The following is a 27,536-nucleotide window of genomic DNA, read 5'->3' on the forward strand; positions in this document are numbered from 1 at the left end:
TAACTGGCTTTAACTACAGTATTAAAAAATACACCCCGGTATGAAAAAGAGAATGGAAATGAATGTAACTTTGTGTCCATCTTCAAATGACTTGAAAATTCCTTAGATCTAATATAATTTACATGTCTTGGAATTTTCCTACTAATGGCAAATTATTGTCTTAATTAGCTGGCTGACTAGCAATAATGATGAAGCAATGCCATTTTCTCCTTCTGCAGGCCTCCTCCTAAGCGCTGGCGACCTGTGAAGTTCTTGCCACCAAAGGGTAATTTTCAAACTTTAGTGTAAAGACGACTCATGTAGGGAGACGCTACATGTGCTAATTTCTGTTTCCCAGCTCCAGAGTTGCGTGCATTTTGCCCTGGGGCACTCTAGGGGTCTCTCTTTGAAAACCACCGCTCCAAGAATTTGGTAAACTGCTACTGAATTTAATTCAAAAATTTCATTTTTAAGTTAAAGGAGGGTGGAGGAGCCATGATACATCTCTGGCTAGGACTCCACCACCTTTCTTAAATAAATTCCTTTGCCATTTATCTGTCCATCAACCTATCTATGCATGCAACTGCAATGGGCTGGGTGCTAGACATGGTGCTCAGGTGGGCGTTGGGTGGGTTTTCTCACTTTCTTGAGTTCATCAGTTTAGCTACTGGGAGTACTATTTATGAAGTTGGCCAGGGAGCCTAGCTCCTGACTACATTGGTGGTGTGGTGTGATGTGAGTCACTGCATATGGGAAGCAGTAGACTTTCTGTACTTTGATTTCCTACCATTGCCTAATGGTAAACACCGGAGGCGGCTCTATCCCTGATTTGGTCCCTGGGGTAGAAGCCTGCTGGAAAAGGGCAATCATAAGTAATTTTGTAATGATTTCTATGAACACCAGGAAAAACATTATAATTACCCAAAAAATGAGAGATGGCAGAAACACTAGCCAAATATGACATACCGTCACTTACTTCTCCCTTGGCTCCTGGGTGTAGCTAATCTCTGGGGAGACAGAAACCTTGCAGGACAGTGCTGGCCACTCAGGGACTACAAAAATGGGCAAGGCATAAACCCAACCACCAGAGAATTTCTAACCAGGGAAAAGAGGAGAGAGGGAGAGAGGGAGAGGGAGAGGGAGGGGGGGCGAGAGAGAGAGAGAGAGAGAGAGAGAAACAGAGACAGAGAAGACAATGGCTCAGGCAAGTATCAACGTAACTGCGATGCTAGACAGAATGGTATAAATGTCACAAGAAGGATCCAGTGTTAAAGGGGCCTGAAGAGAGAGAGATCACACATCCAGGTGGGTTTTCCCAGAGGAAGTGGCATTTGAGCAAATCCTTGTAGGAAGGGTAGGAATTTGACAAGTTGCAGGGGAAGGGAGAGACATTTCAGGCAGCAGGAACATCTTGAGCAAATGTGTGGGGTGGAGAAGTCCTGTTGGGACATAACAGAATTCCTGCTGGGGAACTGGGAAAAGTTCTGTTGGGTTTTAGTGGGAGGCAAGGCTGAAAAGTTGGGTTTGGTCAAGATCAGATCTGAGTTTGGATTTCTTCCAGTAGGCAACCGAGAGCCATTTAAAGGGACTTGAGCAGGAGGGTGACACAAACAGAAATGTACTTTAGGAAGCACAGCAGCTGGGTGGAGGATGATTTGGAGGAGGAAGGGCAATACAGACGCACCAGGGAGGAGGCTCCTGCAGAGTGAAAAGGAAGAATAATTGACTGTGAGCAGCCACAGGGGCTGGGATAGACAATACAAGTCAACTGTGGGAGTTGCAGTAAAGAGGCAAAGGCAGAGGAAAAAAGCTTGGGGCCCTGGGAACAGGTGGCAACAGTATCAAAAACATAGGAAAGAAGAGAAGCTGGATTCTGGGGAGGCGTAGTTCTTTGGGACTGAGGTGGCCATGGGCATCCTGGTGGTGATGGAAAAGTGAGCTGGCCCCCAGGAAGAAACACGTGAGCTGGAGAGAGAGATGATACTTTGGGAAACCGTTGTGGGGTGGGTGGTGGAAACTCTCCAAGAGGTGGATCATCCAAAAGGAAGACGACCGTGATAGGCTGCAGGGCAGGGTGTACGTTAAACGGTTTGAAGGAAGAGAAACAAAAAAGAGGTAGGAAAAAGGGGAGTTGGAGACACTGGAGGGATGGCAGGTTGCTGGGAAACTCAAGAGAGGGGGCCACTTCAAGAGGGAGTCAATAATCAGTGTCAGAGAGTGCAGGGAGGGCCTGCTGGGTCAGGCTGAGCTGGTGGCCCTTCTTCTGTCTCTGAATTAGAGAGCTAAAGTATAATAGATCCCTCCAACAAACGATGGTGCCTTAAATCCAGTCTCTTGCTCATTATAATAACGAAAGCTCTAAAAGTTAGGCACTTCCAATGGTACCTGTTTTCCTGTTCACTGTGAATTAATCTCTTCCACTAACAACCCCTATGACCCCAATGACTCATTTATCCTGTCTGGGGGCAGCAGTTTTTATCATCGCTGACTTTCCAGTTCAGTGATTCTATGTGTTTATGTGTGAAAATGCTTGCTAATCTACACACATTATACAAGCCTAAGTCCCATCATGACTGTTTTTGGATAGAATAGAGCCCAACTTGTGTTTTACTTTTAAACTTACTGTCTTCTATACCTATTGAGACCTAGAAATGAAACCCCTGAAGAAAAGAAACTTCTCCTTCTACTTGTCCATAAAGATCTTTCAGTTTTCCGCACAGGTTTTTTTCCTAGACATGGAGGAGGTGCCCAGAAAAATACTAGACGGATATACAAAAACATAATGTCACCAAAATTTTCCTAACAAGTAAGTTAGCTGCGGAAAGTCGGCTAGCGTCTCGATCCCAACGACCTACAGCCTGGGACTGCTGAAGGCCCGCCGTGGAGCTCGAGGTCTCCAGGGCCTCGGTCCCGAGTGGGCGATTTTCTTTAGAACGCTGAAGCGCGCTATCCCTTTAAATCTAGGCAGCAAGGCAAGCGGGCGGGGAGCAGCCAAAAACCTTAAAAGATGCGAAAGTGTCAAAGGAGATACAGTTTATCCCCAACAATGGGAGCAGATCAGCACCACGGTTTACAGTAAAAACAGAAGGTGGGGCTGGGAGGAAGCGTGTCTCCGACGCGGTAATTAAGTCTGCCGCTTGGACGCAAATTTGACCGAGCTCTGCGGAGTGCAAACAATGTCCGCAGGGCTCCCGGTTCAGAGAGGGAGTCGCTTCTCCGCCTTCGTCTGCACCCCGGCATCGGCGAGCACCGCTCAGTGCTCGCTCTCCTTCATCCATCCCTACGCTGCTGGAACCCGGGAGACGGGCAGTGCGGGCGCCGCCAAGGCGGCTTGAGCTTGCAGCGCGCGTCCCGAGCGCCTGGACTCCGCGCAGCCGGGCGCCGCGGTGGGAGCCACGCCGCAGACCCAAGTGCGCCCGAAGCCGCCGTCCGCCTCCCGGCCCGCCATCCGCCTCCCAGCCCGCCGTCTGCTGACGGCTGGGCGGTGTGTGCGCGCGCCCGCGGGGCTTGCGCGCGCCCCTGCGGCGTGTGTACTCACGAAGGTGTGTCTGGTAAACCCACAGCCCGGGCTGCGTTCCACCCCGAAAGGGAGAAACCCCGGCCTGCAGAGAGGTGGCAGCCGCCGGGGCCACTAGGGCGTTCGGAACTCCCCGACTCCTAGCGGGTGAGTCGGCTACCCGGCCCGAGGGACTGAGGTAGTGAGGGCGGGACGGTGGCGGCCGGCTCGGAACGCGCATCGCGCGGCTGCTGGTCACGTTCCGAGCGCTTTGCGCGTTTTCGGGCACAGCACAGCAGCCGGGACAGTGCGGACGCAGAGCTCGTGGACGGGCGCACTGCAGCCAAGCCGCGCAGCGGACCGGGCGCGCTCCCTCCACACTAGGTCTGCAAAATTGAAGTGGAAAGTCGCCGCCGAACGCAACCGTTCTTCCTATTCCCCGGCGCCGCAGCTTCGGCGGGTGGTGGAGAGTGCTCCTCTAGACCGGCCGGAGGGGAAGCTGGCAGCTGGTAGGCTTTGGCCGCGCCGCCTCCGCCTTCCTCTCCACCCGCGTCCCCAGGGCTCCCTGCCGCATTTCTTTGTTTTGAAAGCGCCTCCTCCGCCCAGAGGCTTTTCCCCCCGGAGGGCAGGCTGACTGGGAGGGTGGGGCATAGGCCCGTGAGCCCCGCCCCTCATTTAGCTCGGACCCCTCCCCTTCGCTCACCCCCCATCTCCCTTTTCCTCCCCGCTGCGACCCACGAGGCGCGTCCTCACTTGTCGGACTTCAAAGGGAGACAGAGAACTGGAGGGGGAAGTGGAGTAGGCAGGGGGCGCAGAGACCCACCTACCCTCAGACCCAGCCCGGCGGCCCACCCCCTCCCACGGGAACCCCGCCTGAGCCCCGCCCCCCCCCCGCGTCACAGCAGCCTGACATTCTCATAGCCCACCGGGCACCCAAACTGCCCACCCCCACCACCCCCGTGTCGGCCAAGCGCTCTATTTATGTTTCAGCCCAGCTATTTGCATAGGCACCGCCCCGGCCATAGGTTCCCCCTATCGGAGCCCCGCCTCAGCCTCTACGTCACGGCGGAGGCCCCGCCTCTTATGCCCATACAAGGAGCGACGGGCCCTAGATGGCAGCGTGGCGTCGCGACGGCGTGTGCGTGTCGCGCTTCCTTGTGCCGTTTATAGGGTCCCGGCACTTCCGCTGTCGGGTTAGAAGCGGCGCGGTCATGGCGGAGCGCGGACAGCAGCCTCCTCCCGCGAAACGGCTTTGCTGCCGGCCGGGCGGCGGCGGGGGCAGCAGCGGCGGCGGCGGCGGCGCGGGTGGCGGCTACAGCTCTGCCTGTCGACCCGGCCCGCGGGCGGGCGGCACGGCGGCGGCGGCGTGCGGGGGCGGCGCGGCGCTGGGGCTGCTGCCGCCGGGCAAGACCCAGAGCCCCGAGTCGCTGCTGGACATCGCGGCGCGCAGGGTGGCAGAGAAGTGGCCGTTCCAGCGCGTGGAGGAGCGCTTCGAGCGCATTCCGGAGCCGGTGCAGCGCCGCATAGTCTATTGGTCCTTCCCCCGCAGCGAGCGGGAGATCTGCATGTACTCGTCCTTCAACACCGGCGGCGGCGCCGCGGGCGGCCCCGGCGACGACAGCGGCGGCCCCGGCGGCGCGGGCGGCGGCGCGGGCGGCGGCGGCGGCTCCTCGTCCTCCCCGGCCGCCACCTCAGCCGCCGCCGCCGCTGCCGCCGCCACCGCCGCCGCCGCGGGGGCCGGGGCCCCGTCGGTGGGGGCCGCCGGGGTGGCGGACGGCGGCGACGAGACGCGGCTACCCTTCCGCCGGGGCATCGCGCTGCTGGAGAGCGGCTGCGTAGACAACGTCCTGCAAGTCGGTGAGTCACGGGGCAGCCGGGGACCGTCTGTCCGTCCGTCAGTCACTGGGTGGGGGGGCGCCAGCTTCTCCCTTGCGGACAGCCCCCAGCCCCGCGCGCGCCAGCACTACCGCGGATGCCCTCACTGGGCCGACGGTGCTCTTGAGCGGAGCGCCCATTTACACCCTCCCTTCTCCGCCCCCCGTCGCCTGGGACGGGCCAGCGCGAGTGGGAAATGAATCAGCAGGACGCGCCCCTCCGCGGGCTCCGCGACCCGGGCCCGCACTACCCTCCCCGCACTCCTCCGGGGAGCACATCCTGGAGGTTGCTTGCCAGTTTCGGGGGTGGATGTGGACAAAGGCGCGGGCGGACGGCCGGGCTCCCGCGAGGGTGTGTTTGGTGGGGCCGTGCGGGGCGGGGGAGGGGGCGCGGGCCGCAGACAATGCCGGCCGGGGCCGGGTCGGGGCCGGGCGGCTCGGCGCTCCCCCCTCTCCTACTGCTTGTCGCTCGCTCCTTTTTCTTCCTGGCCCCCGCCCCCGCGTTTCCAGAGGAGGAGAATACATTTAAAGCCGCTCGGCGGCCGCTCCTTCCAGGGCTCCGACGGGCGAGCGGCCGCGGTGCTCCCGGGTCGCTGTGGCGTCTGGTCCCGGCAAGCTCCACCGTCCGTTCGGGGTTTCAATGTCTTTTTCCTCTTTGCGCCTCCTCAGTCTCGGAGCGGCGCAGGGGGGAGGTGGCGGGTGACCGGACCCGGTCTCCGGAGGGACCACTCGCGTGGAGGACGCCCTCTAATTAAAGGGCGCGAGCCCGAAAAGGGGCCGTTCGCGCTTCCTTTTCTGTGGAGCCTGCTCCAGACGCCCCTGTGCGGGCCGCGGCGCAGACCCGGTGCCCCGCCGCCCGAGTTTTGTTTGCGCTGGGTGGTCAGGTCGTGGTGCCCAGGGCGATCGGCGGTCAGCAGTTGAGGATTTGCCGCTCGCAGCCAAAGGGGTGAGCGGGCTGCAGGAGGAGCTGGAGGCGAAGGGCTCGGCGGCCGCTCCCGCGTCCCTCTGGCGCGGCAGCCCAGCACTACCCAGCACTTTGTTCTCATTTTCAGGTTTATTTGTGCCCCTTTCAGTTTTCTGTCACCCCCGAAAAGGAGAAGCCAAACAAAAGAGTCTCTTTATTTCTTTTCAGGGCTTGTAAAGTAGAAGATATTTGACAAAGGCGAGAAAAGGACTTGTGATTTAGAGCTGCACAGCTCTCCTTTCTCTGACAGATCATGAGAGTTTTCTCAAATACCTTAGTTTAAAAGCGTCCCCTGTTCCCCTTCCCCCAAAATGTTTTTTCCCCATCCAGATCTTTTTCAGCCGTAGCGATGGGAATGTTTGAGCCAGACTGAAAAGAACAGTGCTGTAGTGGAACTCCCTATGTTTTTTTCCTGATTGCAAATGGCATATTTTCTGACTCCCCTCCCATGTTAGCGTACTTGAAATTGTAGCATGGTTAACCCGGCACTGAATGAATGGGGATAGATTTGGATGCATCTCTGTCTCTTTGATTTTTAACTTAATCCTTTTTCTCTTTCTATAGTCCGTTCCTTTTATCCTTTCCTTCTTTGGGAGTGGGGTGGGGGTCTGGATGGGGCCCCAAGAGAGAATTAAGATTTGTTTTAATCCTGTCTGGTTAATTTGAATTCTAATGCAATCTGCAGACGTGATTTTCTGCATGGTCATTTATTTCCAAAGGCAGCCCCCAGTGTTGCCTTTTCTATGTTGGGCACTCTTTCCTTCTGTGTAGAGGGGGTTTAGCTTTTGAGGCTAAACAAATCTAATTAACATTCTTTAAGTTATACCTTTTTTTTTTTTGTTTGTTTCCTGCCAGATAGAGATGGATGGAAGCGTATCTATGGCTTCTCAGGATAACAAACTAGAGTCTGCGAATTTTTATAGCTTGGCTGGCAATGTGGGGGGTTTTTTTTTTTTTCTTTCCCTGTGCTTGACTCTGCTTGCAAGCAATGAGGAATGACAGGAGAGCACATAGGGAGGGTTTCTTGGCTGATTGCATTTAAGCCAGGAATTCACTGTGAAAATAAAGCCAAGGGGCGATAAATAAAAGAGGCAATCTTCTCTAGGAGACAGACACACAGCGTGGGCTTTGCCTGCTTTCATCAGTGGAAGAGGCCTGGGTGAGTAGTTGTAAAAGAAAATAGTAACTTTTTGAATAGTCCCCGAAGGGGAAGGAGGCCACTGAATGGAATTGGCAGTGGTTGACGTGAAGTGGTGTGATGTTTCTAGTGTAGTTTAAGAGTTGACCACCACTTCAGAAACACATGCGTGCTAAACAAGTGTTACACAAATTGTGGAAAATATTCTTTTTTCGCCTCTGAGTTCTGCCAGTTGCCTTAACTTCCAAGTTGTATTACTTGTTATGCCAGTCAGCTTTAGAGATGGAAGGTTGTTAAATGCCTGGCAGCTGGCGCTGTGAGATAGAACACTTATGATCAGGGTTCCCCCCACCCTCCCCTTTATGGAGAATGGAGAGAGAGTGGTTAGATTAACCATTTAATTTAGCTTCAAGTTGTGGTTTGCATTGATGTACTAACTTGAAAGGCTTATTTTATAATTCTGATTTGGGGCAGAACTCTTTTGTTTGTTTCAGTTTCCTGAAATGGAAAGAACGGACTACTTTGTTGATAGTACCATAAAGCAGTTTTCTGGTATTTCAAAATTATAATTTTATACAGAAAGTATTCATTGGCTTTTGTAGAGATGATTAAATTATAGCTACAATAGGGAATATATAGTTGTTGAACTTTATATTGCATTTATGCTGTTGGTTATTTAAGGATTGAGGGGCTTGTTAGAAATTAAACCTATTGGTAGTAACTATTTTTCAACTCCTAGATTTTAAGAAGAAATTTAGGAGAAAAAATTATACCTTTGTTATAGTAGTTGTAAGCAATATTTAGCTGGCACACAGCTGCCCATCAGTTGATTATAGGAAAGTTTTAGCGAAAGAGTAGTTTATTTTTGTTAAGTAATTTATATTGCGGGGCACAGTGGCTCACGCCTGTAATCCCCACACTTTGGGAGGTTAAGGTGGGTGGATCGCTTGAGCTCAGAAGTTCTAGACCAGACTGGGCAATATGGTGAAACCCTGTTTCTACCAAAAATACAAAAACTTAGCCAGACTTGGTGGCATCCATCTGTGGTCCCAGCTTCTTGGGAGGTTGAGGTGGAAAGATCACGAGCCCAGGAGGCGGAGGTTGCAGTGAGCTGAGATCGTAACACTGCACTCCAGCCTGGGTGACAAAGTAAGACTCTGTCTCAAAAAAAAAAAAAAAAAAAAAAAAAAAAAAAATGGAAAAAAAAAAAAAAAAAAAAAAAAAAAAATGATCTTGGAAGGGAGCTGTCTCTGCAGGTGCTAGTATGTAGGTGTTATCGACATCATTTAAGTAATGATTTAAAAGTTATATTGAAAGAATTTCCCCAAGTTACTGTCTGCGAAAGAACTTCCCCTGGTATGACCTGAAACTCAAACTTGTAAAGGAAAAGATAGATAAATTTAATTGGATAAAAATCAGAAAGAACCGTGTGCAGTGGCTCATGCCTGTAATCACAGCACTTTGGGAGGCCGATGTGGGTGGCTCACTTGAAGTCAGGAGTTTGAGCCCAGCCTGGCCAACATAGTGAAACCCCGTGTCTACCAGAAAATACAGAAATTAGTCAGGTGCCATGGCACATGCCTGTAATGTCAGCTACTTGGGAGGTTGAGGCAGGAGAATCGCTTGAACCCGGGAGGCGGAGGTTGCAGTGAGCTGAGATTGCACCATTGCACACTCCATCCTGTGCAAGAGAGTGTGACTCTCTCAAGAGAAAAAAAAATAAAAAAGTTTCTGTACGGCTGAAAACATTACAAATCAAATTAAGCAGTTAACTGGGCCAAATATTTACAGCACATTGGACCAAAGGCTAGTAGAAAACTTATAAAAATTGGCAAGATGAGAGATGGCTAACTCAGTAGGAAAATGGGTAACACATTTCAGAGAGGAAGAAATGTAGATGGACAGTAAACATTCTTATCTTCACTCTTACATAAAGAGATGCAAATAGGCTGGGCAAGGTGGCTCACGCCTGTAATCCCAGCACTTTGGTAGGTCGAGGCGGGCGGATCACCTGAGGTCAGGAGTAGGAGACCAACCTGGCCTACATGGTGAAACCTCATCTTCACTAAAAATACAAAAATTAACTGGTACAGTTCCCGGCACCTGTAATCCCAGCTACTTGGGAGGCTGAAGCAGGAGAGTTGTTTGAACCCGGAAGGTGGAGGTTGCAGTGAGCTGAGATCGTGCCACTGCAGTCCAGCCTGGGTGGCAGAGTGAAACTCAGTTTAAAAAAAAAAAAAGTTGCAAATAAAAATGAGATGCCATTTTCATCTGCCACATTGGTGAAGACTAACAAGATAATACCCAGAATTGGTTGAAGAGATAGGGAAAAAGGATATACCTACCCTACTGCTTGGCATCAACTTTTTCTGTCTTTTTAAGGAATTTATCCTATAGATAATACTGTCATTAGTATGTGAAGATGTTCTGTATAACGATGCTCATTGCAGTGTGGTCTGCAAGAGTTTTAACCTAAATTTTTACAGAAAGGAGGTGCTTAAATACTCAATGGAATACTATGCAATTATGAAAAGATGAATTAGATTTATATATACTGAAGAGGAAAGATGACCAGAATATTTAAAAACAAGTCAATAACTTCATATAGTATGCTGCAATTTGTGTTTTTTAAAAAAAAGATAGGTTTGTGTATAGATGCATGAAAATGTTTGTAAGGCTATGCAGCAACCATGGAGGTATGGGTAATTTTCTGGAAGGGCAGTTAAGTGAATGGTTAAGATTTTGGGGGGACTTTTACTTTTTACTTTATACTTATTTTATGGTTGGGTTTTTCTTAAAACTAGAAGAATGTATTTTTGTAATAAACTTACAAAAATTATCCTTGAGTTTTTAATTTATATTGTTTGTTTTGGTTTGTTTGCATATGTGTGTGTGTATTCTTGAGTGTGTGAGTGTGAAGGTTCCTTCTGAAGGAAGGAGATAAGTTTTAAGAGGAATGGCCTTTTCCTTTTTTTCTTAGTTACTTTTGGGAGAAAAGAATATCTCTGAGAATTCCGCTAACACTCTGGTAAACACATTCTTACACTCTTTTCAGATTCAAAACTTAAAGTTTTGTTCTTTTTTGCGGGGCAGGGTGGCAGTAAAAGAAGAACGTTACTAGGATTAAGATGAGCACAAATTTCAGTATTAGTTTTTGAGTATTTTTGTTTTTCTTTACAGACCAGAGATTGCTATCTAAAGGTGATTCTGAATGCACATCGAAAATTGGATGTTTGTTTATTGATGGTAGTATGTTTCATTAAATGCATTTTCAAGGTTAGAATAATATAGAATAATTTTATGTCAGATCCTACTCTCTTTCTGTCTTTCGATTAATAAAGAAATGCACAATACATATCGAAACTAGTTGCATAGGTATTTTTTGTTCTTTTGTGTGAATTGAGATGTTTGATTTATATAAGTGATTTTGAAAGTATTTCAGTACCTGATAGGTCCTTACCATTGTTCTGAAAGAAGTTACATTTTCAGTTTTAGAAATATTTGGAATTTGTTTTCGTACTTAGTTCTCTGAAGGTTGATACTGCTCCATGGAGAAAATCTAAAATGTTTAGGAGACAATGACAATAATGGAAGGTGAAAATGGTGGATTTGGGTTAAGCAAACATTTTCATTCTCTCTAAAGTCTTTAATTTCTTGCAACTCAGTTGTGTTACAAGTACACCCATGAATTGAAAAGGCAGTCCTCATTTTTTTTTCCACTTTGCACTGAGTTTCATCAATTTTGCAGGTATGAGACTGATGCCTTCCTTTTTAGAAACATTAGGATGCTGGTGGAACATGTCCTTTTAATAGAAGAATTATTGTGATTAATTGAACAGTTTAAGTCATTATTGTCTTAAGTATGTCCTCACAGATTTTTAAGATTTTTATTCTGGGCCTCTTTTCTTTTCATAATGGATAATCAATTGCTGTCTCAGTTCTAACCCTATAAATGTTTCATATGGAAAGAATCGGGCCAGCATCTATTTCTGCTCACACTCTATTCATGGTTTAGTTAGGAATGTGTGATTTCAGCTAGTAATATGTTCAGTGATCAGTATGGCACTGTAGGAATGACATGTTTTCTTTTATAAGAGTTGTCCCTTTGAAAAGTTACGAGACTAGCCTGGGCAACACGGTGAAACCCTACCTCTACTAAAAATGCAAAAAATTAGCTGTGCATACTGGCACGCCCCCGTAATCCCTGCTACTTAGGAGGCTGAGGCAGGAGAATTGCCTGAACCCAGGAAGAGGAGGCTGCAGTGAGCCGAGATCATACCACTGTACTCTAGCCTGGGCGATGGAGCCAGACCCCATCTCAAAAAAAAAAAAAAAAGAAAAACCACATAATTAGATCTGTATTATTTCCACATGCTTCCATGCTGTATATTTTTGTGTTAGGTTGTAAATTGTTGTAGACTTAAACGCTTATATTTAAGAGCACAAATATCCTAAAAATGAAAGATTATAGGTAAGTATAAATATCTTAGAAACAAAGCAGATTATAGACAGGCCTTTTTAAAAAGGTAATAAATGGTATGAAACCCACAAAACCATTTTTAGTTGCCTTTCAAATTACCATGGTAATTTTTTTTTTTTTTTTTTTTGACAGAGCCTTGCTCTGTTCCCCAGGCTGGAGTGCAGTGGTACAGTCTCGGCTCACCGCAACCTCCGGCCCCAGATTCAAGAGATTCTCCTGCCTCAGCCTCCTGAGTAGCTGGGATATACATGCCTGGCTAATCTTGTATTTTTAGTAGAGACTGGGTTTCTCCATGTTGGTCAGGCTGGTCTTGAACTCCCAACCTCATGTTATCTGCCCATCTCGGCCTCTCAAAGTGCTGGGATTATAGGCATGAACTACCATGCCTGGCCTATTTTTGTATTTTTAGTAGAGATGGGGTTTCACCATGTAGTCCAGGCTGGTCTCAAACTCCCGGCTTCAGGTGGTCTTCCCGCCTTGGCCTCCCAAAGTGCTGGGATTACACACGTGGGCCACCATGCCCGGCCTGCATTGGCTTCCCAGCTATGGATAGAATATAGGTAGTAAGAGAAACAGCATTCCAGATGAGGACAAAAGCACACAAAGAAGTTATGGGAACCCAAAAAAGAAAATAAATAAAAACAGAAGTTACTAGAACCCATCCCAATTCTAACAAAGGCACTTTCACCTAACAGTTTCACACGGACACTGTAACGTAAGGAGGGGCACCACCAGTTAGGCCAGTGTCTGACGCCCAGGTTGCAGTGCAGTGGCGCAATCTCAGCTCACTGCAACCTCCACCTCCCAGGTTCAAGCAATTCTCATGCCTCAGCCTTCCGAGTAGCTGGAATTACTGGCATGTGCCACCACGTCCAGCTGATTTTTGTTTTTTTTAGTAGAGATGGTGTTTTACCATGTTGCCCAGGCTGGTTCTAAACTCCTGATTACTGGTAATCCACCTGCCTCAGCCTCCCAAAGTACTGGGATTATAGGTGTGAGCCACCGCGCCCAGCCAAAACATAAAGTTCTTAAAGTACAGACATAGGCTGGGCCCAGTGCTCCTGCCTGTAATCCCAACATTTTGGGAGGCTGAGGTGGGTGGATCATTTGAAGTCAGAAGTTCAAGACCAGTCTGGCCAACATGGCGAAACCTCATCTCTACTAAAAATGCAAAAACTGGTTGGACATGGTGACATGCGCCCGTAATCCCAGCTGCTCAGAAGACTGAGGCAGGAGAATTGCTTCAATCGAGAGGTGGAAGTTGCAGTGAGCCAAGTTGTAGCCACTGCACTCCAGCCTTGGCGACAAAGCAAAAAAAAAAAAAAGAATTCTTATAACAGGTCAACAAGAAAAAGACAAACTATCTGATTTTAAAATGGTCAACAGACTTGAAGAGACATCTCTCCAAGGAAAGTACACAAATCTTCAACAAAGCCCATGAAAATATGCTCAACACCAGTAGCCATTAGGGAAATGCAAAACTAAACCACAATGAGATACCACTTCACACCCACTAGAATGGTAATAATTTTAAAAATGAAGAATAGCAAGAGTGGGCGAGGATATGGACAAATTTAGAACCCTTGTGCATTGCTAGTGAGAATGTAAATGGTGCAGCTGCTGTGGAAAAGTTTGGCAGGTCCTCCAAAAGTTAAACATAGAGTTACCATATGACCCAGCAATTCCACTCCTAAGTACATACCCAAAAGATTGAAAATAGGTATTCAAACAAAAACTTGTATATTATATGAATGTTCCTAGTAGCAGTATTCATGATAGTGGATAAAAGTGGAAAGGATCTTTATGTCCATCAATGGATGAATGAATAAACAAACTGTGATATACCCAAACAATGGAATGTTATTCTGACATAGAAATGAGCTACTGGCAGGCCCGGTGGCTCACGCCCCTAATCCCAGCACTGTGGGAGGCTGAGGCGGGCAGATCACTTGAGGTCTGGATTTCAAGACCAGGCTGGCCAACAATAAAATACAAAAAATACTAAAAATACAAAATATCCACTAAAAATACAAAAATTAGCTAGATGTCATGGCAGCCACCTGTAATCCCATCTACTTGGGAGGCTGAGGCAGGAGAATCACTTGAACCTGGGAGGTAGGGGTTACAGTGAGCCGAGATTGTGCCATTGCACTCCAGCCTTGGCCACTCTGTTGNGATTCTCCTGCCTCAGCCTCTGGAGTAGCTGGGACTACAGGCAAATGCCACCATGCCCAGCTAATTTTTTTTGTATTTTTAGTAGAGGCAGGTTTCACTCTACTGATCAGGCTGGTCTTGAACTCCTGACCTCAGGTGATCTGCCCACGTCACCCTCTGAAAGTGGTGGGATTACAGGCGTGAGCCACCGTGCCTGGCCGATATAATTTTTAAAATAGTGCTTTGTCACAACAAAAAGACTAATTTAGTTTTTGTGGTTTATTAATTTTTTAACATGTAAATATTTAGGGATTACTGTATATTCAAAACCACAAGCTGTTTCCCCCTTTAAATGCATCTTGTTTGGAAAAATCAGTATCAAATCATACTTTGGAGAAAAGTGTTACTGAAGAGATGTTTTGTTTGTGAGTCCCACCCAGATCCCAAAAGTAAAGTGTGTCTGTTAGATAAAAACCTGGTTTTGTCTTTTCAGTTTTCGCTCAGTGCCCTGTGTTCCTCTAAGAATATGCTTTGTACTTGGTTTTCAGTTCTTTAAAAACTGGACGCTTCCTTAATATTTTTCATCTAGGAAAGATAGCTAAAGCAAACTTTGGAGACAGTGCAGTCCAAAATTGCTTGTCATTTTAAACTTTCAGCTCATTGAAAGATTGACTTTCAGCTGATTGTAAACTGTTGCTTGAGTCTGCTAAATGTTTTATGTCTGTGGAATTTGCTTAGCTAATTTTGTGTCAGCTAATATGTGTGTGTGTATATCTGTCTACAAATAAGATATATGCTATGATGTCCACAGGTGAACAGAAAAGAAGACAAGTTAACCCAGGTATAATTTGAACGTTGTAACCACATGCATATTCCAGTGACCCTTCTGTACAGATTTACAGTTCCATTTCTTCTTAAAACGAAAGATGTTTAAAGATGAAAGGTATTTTTGTAAATAAAATACTTTTGCGGTGTAGTTGTTATCTACTAGTAGAGCTATAGAGATTTTAGAGATAAAAAGATAACTTCAATTCCAGGCTTTCTCATTTTACTGATAAGAAAACTGAGGCCCAAATATGCTGAGTAAATTGTTTAGAGTGGCATAGGAAATGACAAAGCTGTGTTGAATCTTTTTCTACTGTTTAGGTCGTGTCTTAGTTTGGTAGTCTCTGAAATCAAAGCAAGCATATTCTTGATGTAAATTGGACTCTTTGGAGAGGTTATTTGGCTAACATTTATTCAATGTTACAAATATATGCCTATATAGTATTTTAGTTGCAGGCTAAATTCTAATGGCTGAAGTACAGTAATGATTCTGGCATGCTCAATTTGTGCTAGTGTAAAACACATTTGTAGATATTTGAAAATTGTAATGTTATGAGATTAAAGTTCAGAAAAAGTTACCATTGTTAACTACAAAACTGTATTACAGCTGCGTGATTATACAGCAGGTCCTTGAATAACATTGTTTGATTATATCATTGATAAGAAAATAAAAAAGTCAATTTTGGCCAGGGCCATTATCTTGGGTGGAGTTTGCATGATCTGCCAATGTCTGTGTGAGTTTTCTTTGGGTACTGTGGTTTCCTCCTACATCCCAAAGATGTGCACGTAAGGCGAATTGTTCTGTCTAAATGGCCCCAGTCTGAACGAGTGTGGGTGTGTGTGAGTGTGGTCTGCGATGGGGTGGTGTCTCATTCAGGGTGGGTTCCTGCCTTTATCCCTGAGGTGCTGGGACAGGCTGGAATAACTGGGTGAAGAATAACTGGGTGAAGAATTCATAATATTAATCATAATTAAATGTATGTACATCTGACATTCATTTCAATGTTTAATATTGAAAGTGTATTGGTCTTTATTTAGAAGTTGGTGATGTTTTTGTGACCAGAAATATGCCATAGGAAATTACTGTTTATGTCAATTAGCCTGTGATAAAATTGGTTTTCTAATATGTCATTTGATTAAAGTCAGTTTCCAAGAACCTGTTGATGGCATTAAGTGAGGACTTGCTGTTACATGAATGTATATATACACCTATGTAACAGAGAACTCATGGAAGTTCGAAGTGCTTATGCAGAACAACAGATGTTTGCTCTCTACTTAGTGTGTATGTGGAAATTTGTATTTGACCAGGTTTTTAAAATATAATTGTTGTTGTCAATGTGCTTCCTCCTCCTTCATCAGTAAATAGTATATACATAATCCTTCGGGATATACCTGTATGTGTATGCACTTCTTTCACAAAAATGATGTGGCCTCCAAACTGTAGTACTCTGTAACTTTTTTTTTTGAGATGGAGTCTCCCATTGTTGTCCAGGCTGGAGTGTAGTGGCACAATCTTGGCTTGCTGCAGCCTCTGCCTCCTGGGTTCAAGTGATTGCCTCACCCTCCTGAGTAGCTGGGATTACAGGCATGTGCCGTCATACCTGGCTAATTTTTGTATTTTTAGTAGGGACAGGATTTCACCATGTTGGCCAGGCTGGTCTCAAACTCTAGACCTCAAGTGATTCACCCACCTCAGCCTCCTGAAATGCTAGGATGACAGGCGTGAGCCACCACACCCGCCCTTTAAAGCCTTTTTGTATGACTTGGGGGAGCTCTTCACTGAACCAGCTGGACGAGATTTATGGTGAGACTCTTAATACCGCTACAACATTTGCTAATAGTAAGAGTAATAATAGCTAACATTTTCATAACACTTAACCAGGTGCCGAATACTGCACTATCTACTTTATGTATTAACAACAGCTGTATGAGTTAGGCACCATTATTGTTTCTATTTTACAGATGAGGAAACTGAAACACAGGGAAAAAACTACAAATAACTTTTGTTGCTGTTAAAAGCAGAGCCAGATACACACAGCCCCTTTGGCTGTTGCTCAAGCATTACTGCCCATGATGCATCATCATTACCTATTCTAGAAGGTTTAGTTTTACAGTTTCTTGCTACTTTCTAGAGTGACTTTTCACAGTGGCCTGGATTTTAAATTGTGATCATAGGTATGATTTTAAAATTGAGATAATTTCTTTAAAAATTATCAGGATATTTACACATTAGGATTTAAAAAATTTCTGTTGTGGTAAAACGGACATAGTATAATATTGACCATCTTAACCATTTTTATGTGTGTGGTTTGGCAGTGTTAACTATATTTACCTTGTTACGCAAATAATCTCCAGAACTTTAAAATTTTACTTGAAAAACCACTACATTAAAAGCAAGTCTTTTAGGAATTAATTCCAGCTTTGGAGGAAGGTTGTGTTGGGTAATTTTGATCATCTTCCGTGAGATGTTAAGTTTTGAAAGAGAAATTAACTTGCAGGTTAGATCGAATATATATGCAGCAAAGTTAGGTTCTCAAAGTATATTTGAGAAATTAAGTATCTCATTTTAAGGTCCTTTTAAAATGCTACAATTATGTTATTTCCTGTTGCTGGTAAAGAGATTTGACATTCTTTGAAGGAGATAGTTTTTATCTGCAATTCCTGAATGCTGATGTTAATTGGAAGGATGCAGTAGAACCTGTCAGGACATTTAAACTCTTACTAACTGAATAAGCTGATCAGATAAATTGGAAGCTCTTTTAGTGAATTAAGGTGCTTGAAATTCAGGTGACTGGTTCCCTCTTCCTGCCTTATTTAAGAACCTGTTTACTTAAAGTATTTTTCATTGTTAATTGGTGCCAGTTCTCTAATGTTGGAAGATTTTGTACAGAAAATATACATAAGATAGCATCTGGAATGAGTCCACAAAAGCAGGTTTTAAATTCTCTTACATAATTACATCAGTACAGATTAGAATTTTGTGTATGCCAAGTTGTACATGTTAAATGTTTGCTCACAGTGACCAGCATTTTTATGAGTGTGGTACTGTGTAGGGGTTCTATAATTTAGGTGTAAGGGACATACCTGGAGCCCCTTCTGGTGTGGCTATTGGTTTTTGTTGGTAGAGGCCTGCAGAGGTTGAAGGTAGCACTGTATTTGGTCATGCTGAACTTTTACTCCTACTTTCTACTAACTCATTTCTACAAAGAAGATGGTCATGATTTTTATAAGTACTTGTCATAAAATAAGATTCTAAAACCCAAATACCAGGTTTGTAATCCGGTTGTTTTATGTGAGTAAACTTTTGAATATGTTAGCCCTGTTCCTTTATGACTTTGTTTTTTAGTGTTCTGCAAGTTTCCTTATTCTTACCACTTTGGATTTTTTTGTTTGTTTGTTTGTTTTTGTTTGTTTGTTTTCTGTCACCCAGGCTAGAGTGCAGTGGTTCAGTCTTAGCTCACTGCAGTCTCTCCAGTCTCTGCCTCCTGGGCTCAAGTGATTCTTGTGACTCAGCCTCCTGAGAAGATGGGATTACAGGCAAGTGCTAACATGCCTGGCTACTTTTTTGTATTTTTAGTAGAGATGGGGTTTCACCATGTTGACCAGGCTGGTCTGGAACTCTTGACCTCAGGTGATCCACCCATCTTTGCCTCCCAGAATGTTGGGATTACACATTTGAGTCACTGGGTCTGGCCAGGATTTGTATTCTTGATGCCATTTTAGAGTTCTTCTTCCCTCCTTCCCCCAGATATAGCTTGTGTAATTTTTATCTGTTATACCTTTAACCCAATAATCTAGACAGTCTTGTCAGGATTATGGTTTATACTTTCTCTAACAGTGGTGAAGCTGATAACTGAAATGACCAATGGCTGCTTTGTGATGATGGCAGAGTAGAATCAAGTGAGACTTGAGGGCAGCAGGTGCGGAAGGCTCTGAACCCAGCCTGCCTCACAGCTCCAGTTTGTTCTTTCTTTCCTTCACTTCTTTTCTTTCTTCTCTTCATCTAGCCTTTCATTTTTTGGGGATGGGGTGGGGGAAGGGAGGAGAAAAGAGTGTGTGGTAGGAAAAAAGACACATCAGAAGAGGTAAGTAATACCTGCTGAGAGTATATTCCATTTCTCTCATTCCCTCCAGTTGTCCCCTGCTTCCTCTAGTCACCCTTTAGGGAAATAAAGTTGAGGTCAGAAGGACCTATGTGTTACAGCTGCTGCTTAGCTGCTATTTTTAGCATGGCTCTACATCAGGCTGGCACTAGGCCATGATGGCACAGGGCCAGCCTGTTGTGGGACTGCTCATAGATGTCAAAAACTTAACTTTTTCTTATCAAATAAAACTAAATTTCAGACATATTCTGTGGTGTGGTACTCCATTTGCTTTTATTTTTTTGAAATAGAATGTACATGTTTTTAGAAGTGATTGATTTTTAATAGTAGTCATGCATAAATCTGGGAACATGTAACATATAGTTTATTTTAGGTATGAGAAAGATTTAAGAATTGTGTCAGACATGTAGTCCAGTTGAATACTTTTCATTTTGTGGTGCCACCAAGAGGTGGGAAATTTGCTTGATTTATTTACTATGCCTTGGGCATCTTTAAAATTGCTGTAGCTGTTGAAGTTGTGGAGTCTGAATTGGTTTGTATAATTATATCAGACCTTAAAAAGAAACACATACTGTTTTTTTCTGCAGTTATCAGTGTTCTCTTGACTAACTCATTTGTGTGTGTTTGGATTTGGTTAATACTCTAGTAATATGTTTAACTAAAACTTGCTATTCATTTTGTAGGGAGCCGGTAGGTTTTAGTCGAAATAGTAGTATCTGGGTCTAGAGTCTATACATCCCAGAGCCAGTATTATATAGATTGTATTTGCAAATTGAGTTTAAAGTTTTTGGATGCATATATGAATTTAAGAACTTGACTATCTGTTGCACTCATGATGAAAACTATATTGTATTCTTGAGTAATTTTGCAAAGAAAAATATCACAAGGTGAATTTCTCTTTGGAAGGGACTTCAGTAAGAAGAGTAGTATTTGTTTTCTTTCTATAAAGGTACATAGAAAAGCTGAGGGCATGTTGAGGATGATTTGTGGTGTACCATGGGATGCACTGAATATAAATAGAAACACTGATGATTATTCAATGAGTAGTGGAATAATGTACTTAAATCCATTGGATGGCAGGATAATGTTTAGTGGTGCATTGATCTGACACCCTTCTTAAGGTAACACAAAATAGTTGGCCAAAATAACTAGAAATAGAATAAAATTGATTTTCTTTAAGGTAATTATTGGATGAATTCTGCTGAATTTACTTTTATGGAGATAAGAAAGCTTAGGTTGAGGGATTTAGTGAAAGGTGGATAGCGGGGTCTAGTATCCTACAGAAGGCAGATGTTTTAGAGTTTATTTACATTCTTACATCTTTTTTCTTTCTTTCTTTTTTTTTTTTTTTTTTTTTTTTTTTTTTTTTTTAGTAGAGACGAGGTTTCACCATGTTGGCCAGGCTGGTCGTAAACTCCTGACCTCAGGTGATTGACCCATCTCGGCCTTCCAAAATGTTGGGATTACAGGCATGAGCCACCGTGCCTGGCACCATTCTTATATTGCAGGTTCTTATATTTTAGATGAGAGCAACTTGGGTAGTTTGCTGAATTATAAGGAAACATAGTGACTATCTTGGGGATAGAATATCAAGTTTATTGAACTATATCATAGTGTAGTAATCATACAATAGAGTATCTTTCTGCAGTTAAAAGAGTAGATATTTCAAAAGTGGCTTGGAGATAGTCAGTTGACCTATTGATATAAATGTATCTCTCTAGATATGTATATATGTATAATTTAATATGATGCATAGAACATTGTAAACTACTGGATGTTAGTAGGTAAGTGACTACCTTGTGTATCCTTAATGCTATTTACATTTTGTTTAGATGAGTCATGTAAATGATGTGAGCTCCAGCTTAACATGCCTTATTAAAACCAAAGCCCAGTAGGTAGTTTGATTAGTGCTGTTTAGAGTTCTTATAAGCAAAGTGCTCAGATGACTTTCCTTATTAGAACTTGTCGGAGCAGTTTCTTTGCAGTTTTCATGGATCTCTCTTAGCAGCGTATTAAAAAGGCATTTTGTTTAAGCTGTTTCATAAATAGCAAATTCCAAAGGCCTGGATTGTGTTGCATTTTTGCTTTCAATTATGACTCCTACAGTGGGGGAAAAAGCCTTTAAGAAACACTATTCATTTTAATAATTTGTAGCAAAATATTTTTATTTTAAAATGGATGGATTTTTTAAAAAAAGTACAGATTCAAGTTTAATTCAAGGTTTTTCACTATTTTTATTAAAGATTTTCTTATTTGGGCTGGGCATGGTGGCTCACATCTGCAATCTTAGCACTTTGGGAGGCCAAGGTGGGCGGATCATGAGGTTAAGAGGTCAAGACTCTCCTGCCCATCATGGTGAAACCCTGTGTCTAAGAGGTGCAAAAATTAGCTGGGCGTGGTGGCTCATGCCTGTGGTCTCAGCTGCTCAGGAGGCTGAGGTGGGAGAATCGCTTGAACCCGAGAGATGGAGGTTGCAGTGATCTGAGATTGCGCCACTGCACTCCAGCCTGGTGGCAGAGCGAGACTCTGTCTAAAAAAAAAAGTCATAGTTTGCATTTTAGATGTGTTAGACAACAATTGGTGATATAATGGCTAGTAACTATGAGTTTATTCAAAATTTACTCATGTAACGAGGTCTGAATTTGTTTCAATAGTTCATAGCTACTCTGTGTGGCATTTTGCTGAGTGAATCGTACCCATCCCTAAATTACCAAGTTACACAAAGAGGAGCTGACCCTGAACAACATCTGGCAGTATTACGTGTTGTGCAAGAATAGGAAGGACAAATACCAAGCTCTAAGCAACATATATGATGGCATCATCATTGGTGAGGCCATCGTCTTCTGGCAGACTCAACGAAATGCCAAGTGGTTGACTGTGGAGATGATGCAGGCTGGCCACCAGGTGTCTTTTTGTTAAGTGGAGAGCTGACCATGGAGCAGTGAGTATCCGTCATTCAGAAGTTTTAGGATAAGAAGGTTCTCATAAAAACCAGTGTTTGCACTGGAGGGATTGATGTGAAGCAAGTCACCATTGTGAACTTTGATATCCCTGTAAACCAAGCAGAGGAGCCAGACTTTGAGTCCTACCTCCAGTGCGTAGGGTGGACAGAACAGTTTTAGGAAAAAAAGGCCTCACCTGCAACATTATTGAAGCAAATAAGCTGTGTGTACTTATGAAAATCCAGGACCACTGTAGCTTTAAGCAGCTAGACATGGAAGAAATGGAAAAGATTGAATATTAAAGAAAAAACTGTATTGTTTGTGAGGATATTCTAATTTATGATAGAATGTCCTGGTGAATTTTGAAGATAATTTATTATGGTGACACTTTTTCGATGTGAAACCCACAAATGGCAAAATAAGTGTTATAGTATCCTTAGTTGTAAGACCTGAAGTCTTTTTGAAACCAAGTTGATTTTAAGCATGTGATCATTTTGAATTAAAAAAAGCAAGATTTAAAAAGAATATAGTTTGTATTTTTAAAATAGCATATGTGTGATGGAGTTTTGGTGGTAGTGGGTTAAGCTGTGGTGGATTAAGCTCTGAAAAACACAAAAAATTCATGTAGCAATGTTTAGATACAGAAAGTTCTCACCCCTACCTCCGTTCAGTTATTTATACTTCATTGGGTTGTGTATTTAATGTTCTTGTATAAAAACTTTTTACTTCTTGATTTTTCCCCTTTATACTTCCTATTAAACATAGGAAACATTACAATTTAGAATGTAATCTGTAAAAGTTCAGTATATGACAGTCTATTTTAGGGTCGTTTTAGGAATTTATTGACTATCACATTTTTAAACTGCTAGTTTAAAAATTTACTCCATGAATTGCTGTTTTCCTCTTTGATCCTTTACAATTGTGCAACAATTAATTTCTCCTCCTCTTTTGTTTCCCTCATCTTAGAACTGAGCTTTGAACCCAACTCTTTGAGGAAGGCTTAATAATTCTAAAGCATTCTATGTCTTAGATTCCTACTGTTTCCTCTTAGAAATCTGTAATAGTAAACCAGATCTTTTTAGATAATCTGTCTTCCTTTCTAGATTGAGAGGCATTCGGTCACTCTAGTGAATGTGGGTAGACCTTCTGAATTCTGTAAGGGATTTTTGTGGAGACTAACCCTCTCCTGATTCATGGTCTTTTCCAAATTTGAGAACACAACTGTGGAACTCCTCCTTAATGTAAAAATTGGAGAAAATTAGGGACAATTTGTTTTTATGAGAAATCAGAATAGTCTTTGTAGGACTGTAGATATCTAAGCATCATTGATGGAGGAAGCATCAGTGAGCTAATCAAATTGAATCAAAATTTGGAGTGCTAACAGATGTAAAACTACTCTACTGTACACTGTTTCGGAGTAGTCATTTTGAATTTATCATTGTGTAGCAGATATTTCTAGTCTTTTTTTTGAGAGGGATCAGAATTACAGAGCATTTAAATACAAAGTCTCTTTTTGGAGTGAAAGATGAATCTGCTAGTTTGAAAAAAAATAATGGCAAATTTAAAATCTAGAACAGCCAACTACTGTATTAACAGTGCCAGGACATTATAAGCATAGTAGACATTGAAATGTCACTTGAATGAATGATAGTCTTAGATTATATGCCAGTCCTGTGGGTGTCTGCATGAAATTCTCTTAATTGAAAAAAATAGTACCAGTTTCTAATTTCCATTTGATTTTCTGAGTCTGAATTGCTGTTTCTTAGTATTTTAGGAAGGTGAATAGGAATATGATCTCTGGATAAGTAGGCTGGTTTTCAGTACTGGGTTTGTCATCAGTATATTTCTTCAAATACTGTTTGGGTTTCTTTTTTTTCTTCTCATTTGAAGGGACCTTTCTTTAAGCTTGTTGACTTACTAATAGTAGCATCATCCCAAAAGCTATTCTGAAAGCAATTTATCTATTAGATGACTCCAACATCTAAACAGAAAGTAACTTGCATATTTCTGTGCAGAACGGTACCTTTGGGTTTTGTAGAAAAATAATCATAAATGCCTTTGTGGGATTAAGAGATTGCCTTTTTCTTCTATTTGATACTTCATTTTTAAAGGAAATTGGTATAACTAAATTTAGTTTTTAAAAACTCTCCTCCTCTGGCTGGGCGTGGTGGCTTACATCTGTAATCCCAGCACTTTGGGAGGCCGAGGCAGGCGGATCATGAGGTCAGGAGATCAAGACCATCCTGGCCAACATGGTAAAACCCCGTTTCTACTAAAAATACAAAAAGTTAGCTGGGCATGTTGATGGGTGCCTGTAATCCCAGCTACTTGGGAGGCTGAGGTATGAGAATCACTTGAACCCAGAAGGTGGAGGTTGCAGTGAGCTGAAATTGCGCCACTGTATTCCAGCTTGGCAGCAAAGCGAGACTCCATCTAAAAAAAAAAAAAACAAACAAAAAAAATCTCTCCCTGTCACAGATGACATGCAAAAACACATATATAACTTCAGAACATCCCACAAGATCTTACACATTGTGAAAAGACGTTGGCTAATTAATAGGAATGGTTTATTAAACTGGTCTCCAAAACGCTGGTGACTTTCTCTTGAGGTAGAATTTGCTTAAGACTCAATTTGCATAAAATGGAGTACACCAGAGCACTTTTTTGAACAATAATTTAACAATAGGGCTGTACTTTCAGTGCTTGGTCCCTGAGAGGGATGAGTTATCCAGATATTGGGTGACCACCTGTTCTTATTTGTCCAGTCGATCTTGGCTTATATCTCTTTTCCTAGACAGTCACCTCTTTCACTGGTAGAAGTGCTCCAGTTTGGATAATAAAGTCTGTGGTTACCCTAGCCATACATCTTGTTTCTCAGAAGGAAGAGGGCAAGATATAAATCAGTTTAGAATTGTGCCCTATGTGCTCTTCTATGTGTAGGGAGAATAAGAGAGGGAAGATGGGTATGTTTTTGTGATTGAAAGGTGGCCTTTGGCTTATTTCTGCCCTTGATGAGTGGGCTCTCCTCAGTCTCTTTCAAAGAGGAAATACATGATTTTGTTTGGGCTGTTCAGAACAAAAGGAAGCAGTTAAGAGATTCTCAGTCTCCATGGGTTTGATGTCACCATCCTTGAGTTTTTTTTTTTTTTTTTTTTTTTAAAGATAGGAAAATTTTATATTCTTATTCAAGGTTGTATTTTTTTTAGCATATGTTTGTATTAGTTCAGTTCTGTTTGTACATTTTCTTAGACTGATGTTCACAGGTACTGCTCATTTTAGGTACTCGCAGTTAGCCACTGGCATAATGTGTCATTTGTTAACCACATAGTCAGGAGCTTGGAGAAGATATCTGAGCCATTAGGAGGCTAGAGTCCTTTTTGCTGGGTCTTGGCTTACTATCTGTGTGTGTCTATGCAGAACACTTACTGGCTCTGAACTTCCTCAAGTCCTTAAAAAATAGGACTAATTATACCTCTGTCATGAGGCTGCTAAGAGCCTCACATGGGAATACATGAAAGTATTTGAATTCTAAATAGTACACAAAAGGGATTACACTGTTACCCTTTGCTTCAGTTTTACCTAATTTTCTTCATTTATTATTTTCTTCTAGTTTTCTGTATTTTTCGAAAATCCTGTAATCATTATATATTGATTTCATGGAGAAAGGAAACCTTGTTTTAACAAATCTAATTACCATTAAAACACAAATTTCTCTATCTACAGATTTATTTTTGTTAATAGTTTATTATAATCATTGCCTGATCTAGTGCAACTAAACAGAGCATGTATTCATAGAGGTGTGTCATGCCTTAATGTCTTAATTTCTCCCTTGTTTTTGACTCTAGTGACTGATGAATTTTGTCTTCACTTGGAACTCTGGAATTCTCCTGAAAATGGAAAGGGGATAGCTAAAATAAATTCTATATTATTCATGCATAGGATGGACAGTTGTGGACTGACCTCATCACTTAGGGTTTAGTTTCCAGGCTTCCCCGAATATGTACCATGTCAAGTGGAGGATGGAAGAAGATAGAACAACTTTTAAATTTATGTTTCTGAGTTTCTTATGTCGAATGACTGTACTACTACATTCCCTTCTTTTGGAAACTTTCATTAATAAATGAAAAGAGTTGGTTAGCATTTTCCCCAATTTAGAAATTTACATATAAAGTATTCAGAAAAATAATCTCAAATGAAATTTTCAGGGCTTATTAACTGAAATCTTATTTGTGTTTTCTTTCAATTGTATTTTTGGGTATCTTCATAAGTCCTTGCCTTGGAAAGCTGTGGTGATATGACCCAGATTACTTATTCCACATTTCATTTTTTCTATCCAAAGTTTAATATTTTCAGTGAAGTTTAGACTGGATTAGCAATCACATCATGCATTTTCCTCCTTTCTGACCTGTTAGTGGCCTTTCTGCACTTCTAATTTGTACCATAGAGCTCTATTAAAAATTTTTATATGCTATGTTTGTATACACATGCATGTGTAAGAGTGGACTTCGTGTATGTATAACAGTGTTAATCAGCTTGCAAACTTTGGACAGATAGGGCTCAGCTCTTAGAATGTGTATTGCAGCCAGGATGGTGTTGTCCATACCTACCCTGTGCAGAACCTTTGGTGGCTTCCCTTTGCTCAGAGCCTGAAGTCATTCATAGGTGTAAAGGCCCAGCATGGTCTAGCGTTGACCCTCAGCCACCTTCTGCACAGTGTTCTCTCTTCCCTTTCAAATGTGTCCAAGTTGCCCTGTCACCTGCCTTTGCCCATGTTCTTTTTTCTGTCTGGAATGTTCTTCTGTGCTTGGTTCATGCACTAATTGTCATCTTGGCTCAGAACTATCCTGGCAAAAAAATTACCTCCTTTGTAACTCTAAACATAGTTTTTTGTGTGATTTTTCCTTTTTCGGATTGTCCTCCCCCATAAGATTGTAAGCTCCAGGAGGACAGAAACTGTAAATATGTGTGTGAATATGTATGTATACATGTGTTTGTATCCATGGCTATCAGTACAACCATTTGCACATAGTTATCTCCCAATAAAAGTTTGTTGAATAAATGGATGAAGGAAGTGGTTTTTACTTTGGGAGTATTTTCATACTCTCCAGGAGGAGGCACTGCTTTTATAGGTTCCATCTATCTATATCGCTCCATGCCATCACACAAAGAATATGCCAGTTTGAAAAATACAGCCTAGTTTTGTGTTTTTGGCTACTTTGGGCCACTCCCAAATTCCCCAAAGGTACACTTGCATTCACCTTTATGGTTAGAGGCACTTTCTTAGAATCTGAGTTTGAGAAACTGTATGCTATTTTAATTACAAGAAGTACTTTATCAAGGTCAGTTGTCTTAGAATGTGGATTTATATGACATAGTCTTATACATTCAGTTGGTCATGTATTACTGGGAAAAACCAACAGTCCTATTTGCAGCCAAAGATTGCAAGAGGGTGGTAGGTGTGTAGTTAGAACAGGAGACTCCTTTTTGATCATATGCATAGGTCAGTTGTCTTTTTCTGTCCTGTCTTCTCAATTCTCTTGGATGAGCAGCTGTGTTTGGTCATGGTGGGCAAGGCACTGAT

The 27,536-nt window shown here is 42.9% G+C and overlaps 1 protein-coding gene and 1 pseudogene across 1 annotated transcript in view; both read left to right on the top strand.

Moving 5' to 3' along the window:
- Positions 1 to 4,656: 4,656 nt before the first annotated feature.
- Positions 4,657 to 27,536, top strand: part of ZSWIM6 (zinc finger SWIM-type containing 6) — a 212,653-nt gene continuing 189,773 nt past the window's right edge. Inside the window, exon 1 of the mRNA XM_017499187.1 lies at positions 4,657 to 5,332. Coding sequence (XP_017354676.1) covers positions 4,687 to 5,332 — 646 coding nt within the window. The 5' untranslated portion in view covers positions 4,657 to 4,686. The remainder of the gene's footprint in view (positions 5,333 to 27,536) is intronic.
- Positions 5,547 to 23,424, top strand: LOC119467038 (annotated as a pseudogene).

Source organism: Cebus imitator, unplaced genomic scaffold, assembly GCF_001604975.1.
Source record: "Cebus imitator isolate Cc_AM_T3 unplaced genomic scaffold, Cebus_imitator-1.0 Scaffold255, whole genome shotgun sequence".
NCBI classification, from domain to species: Eukaryota; Metazoa; Chordata; class Mammalia; order Primates; family Cebidae; genus Cebus; species Cebus imitator.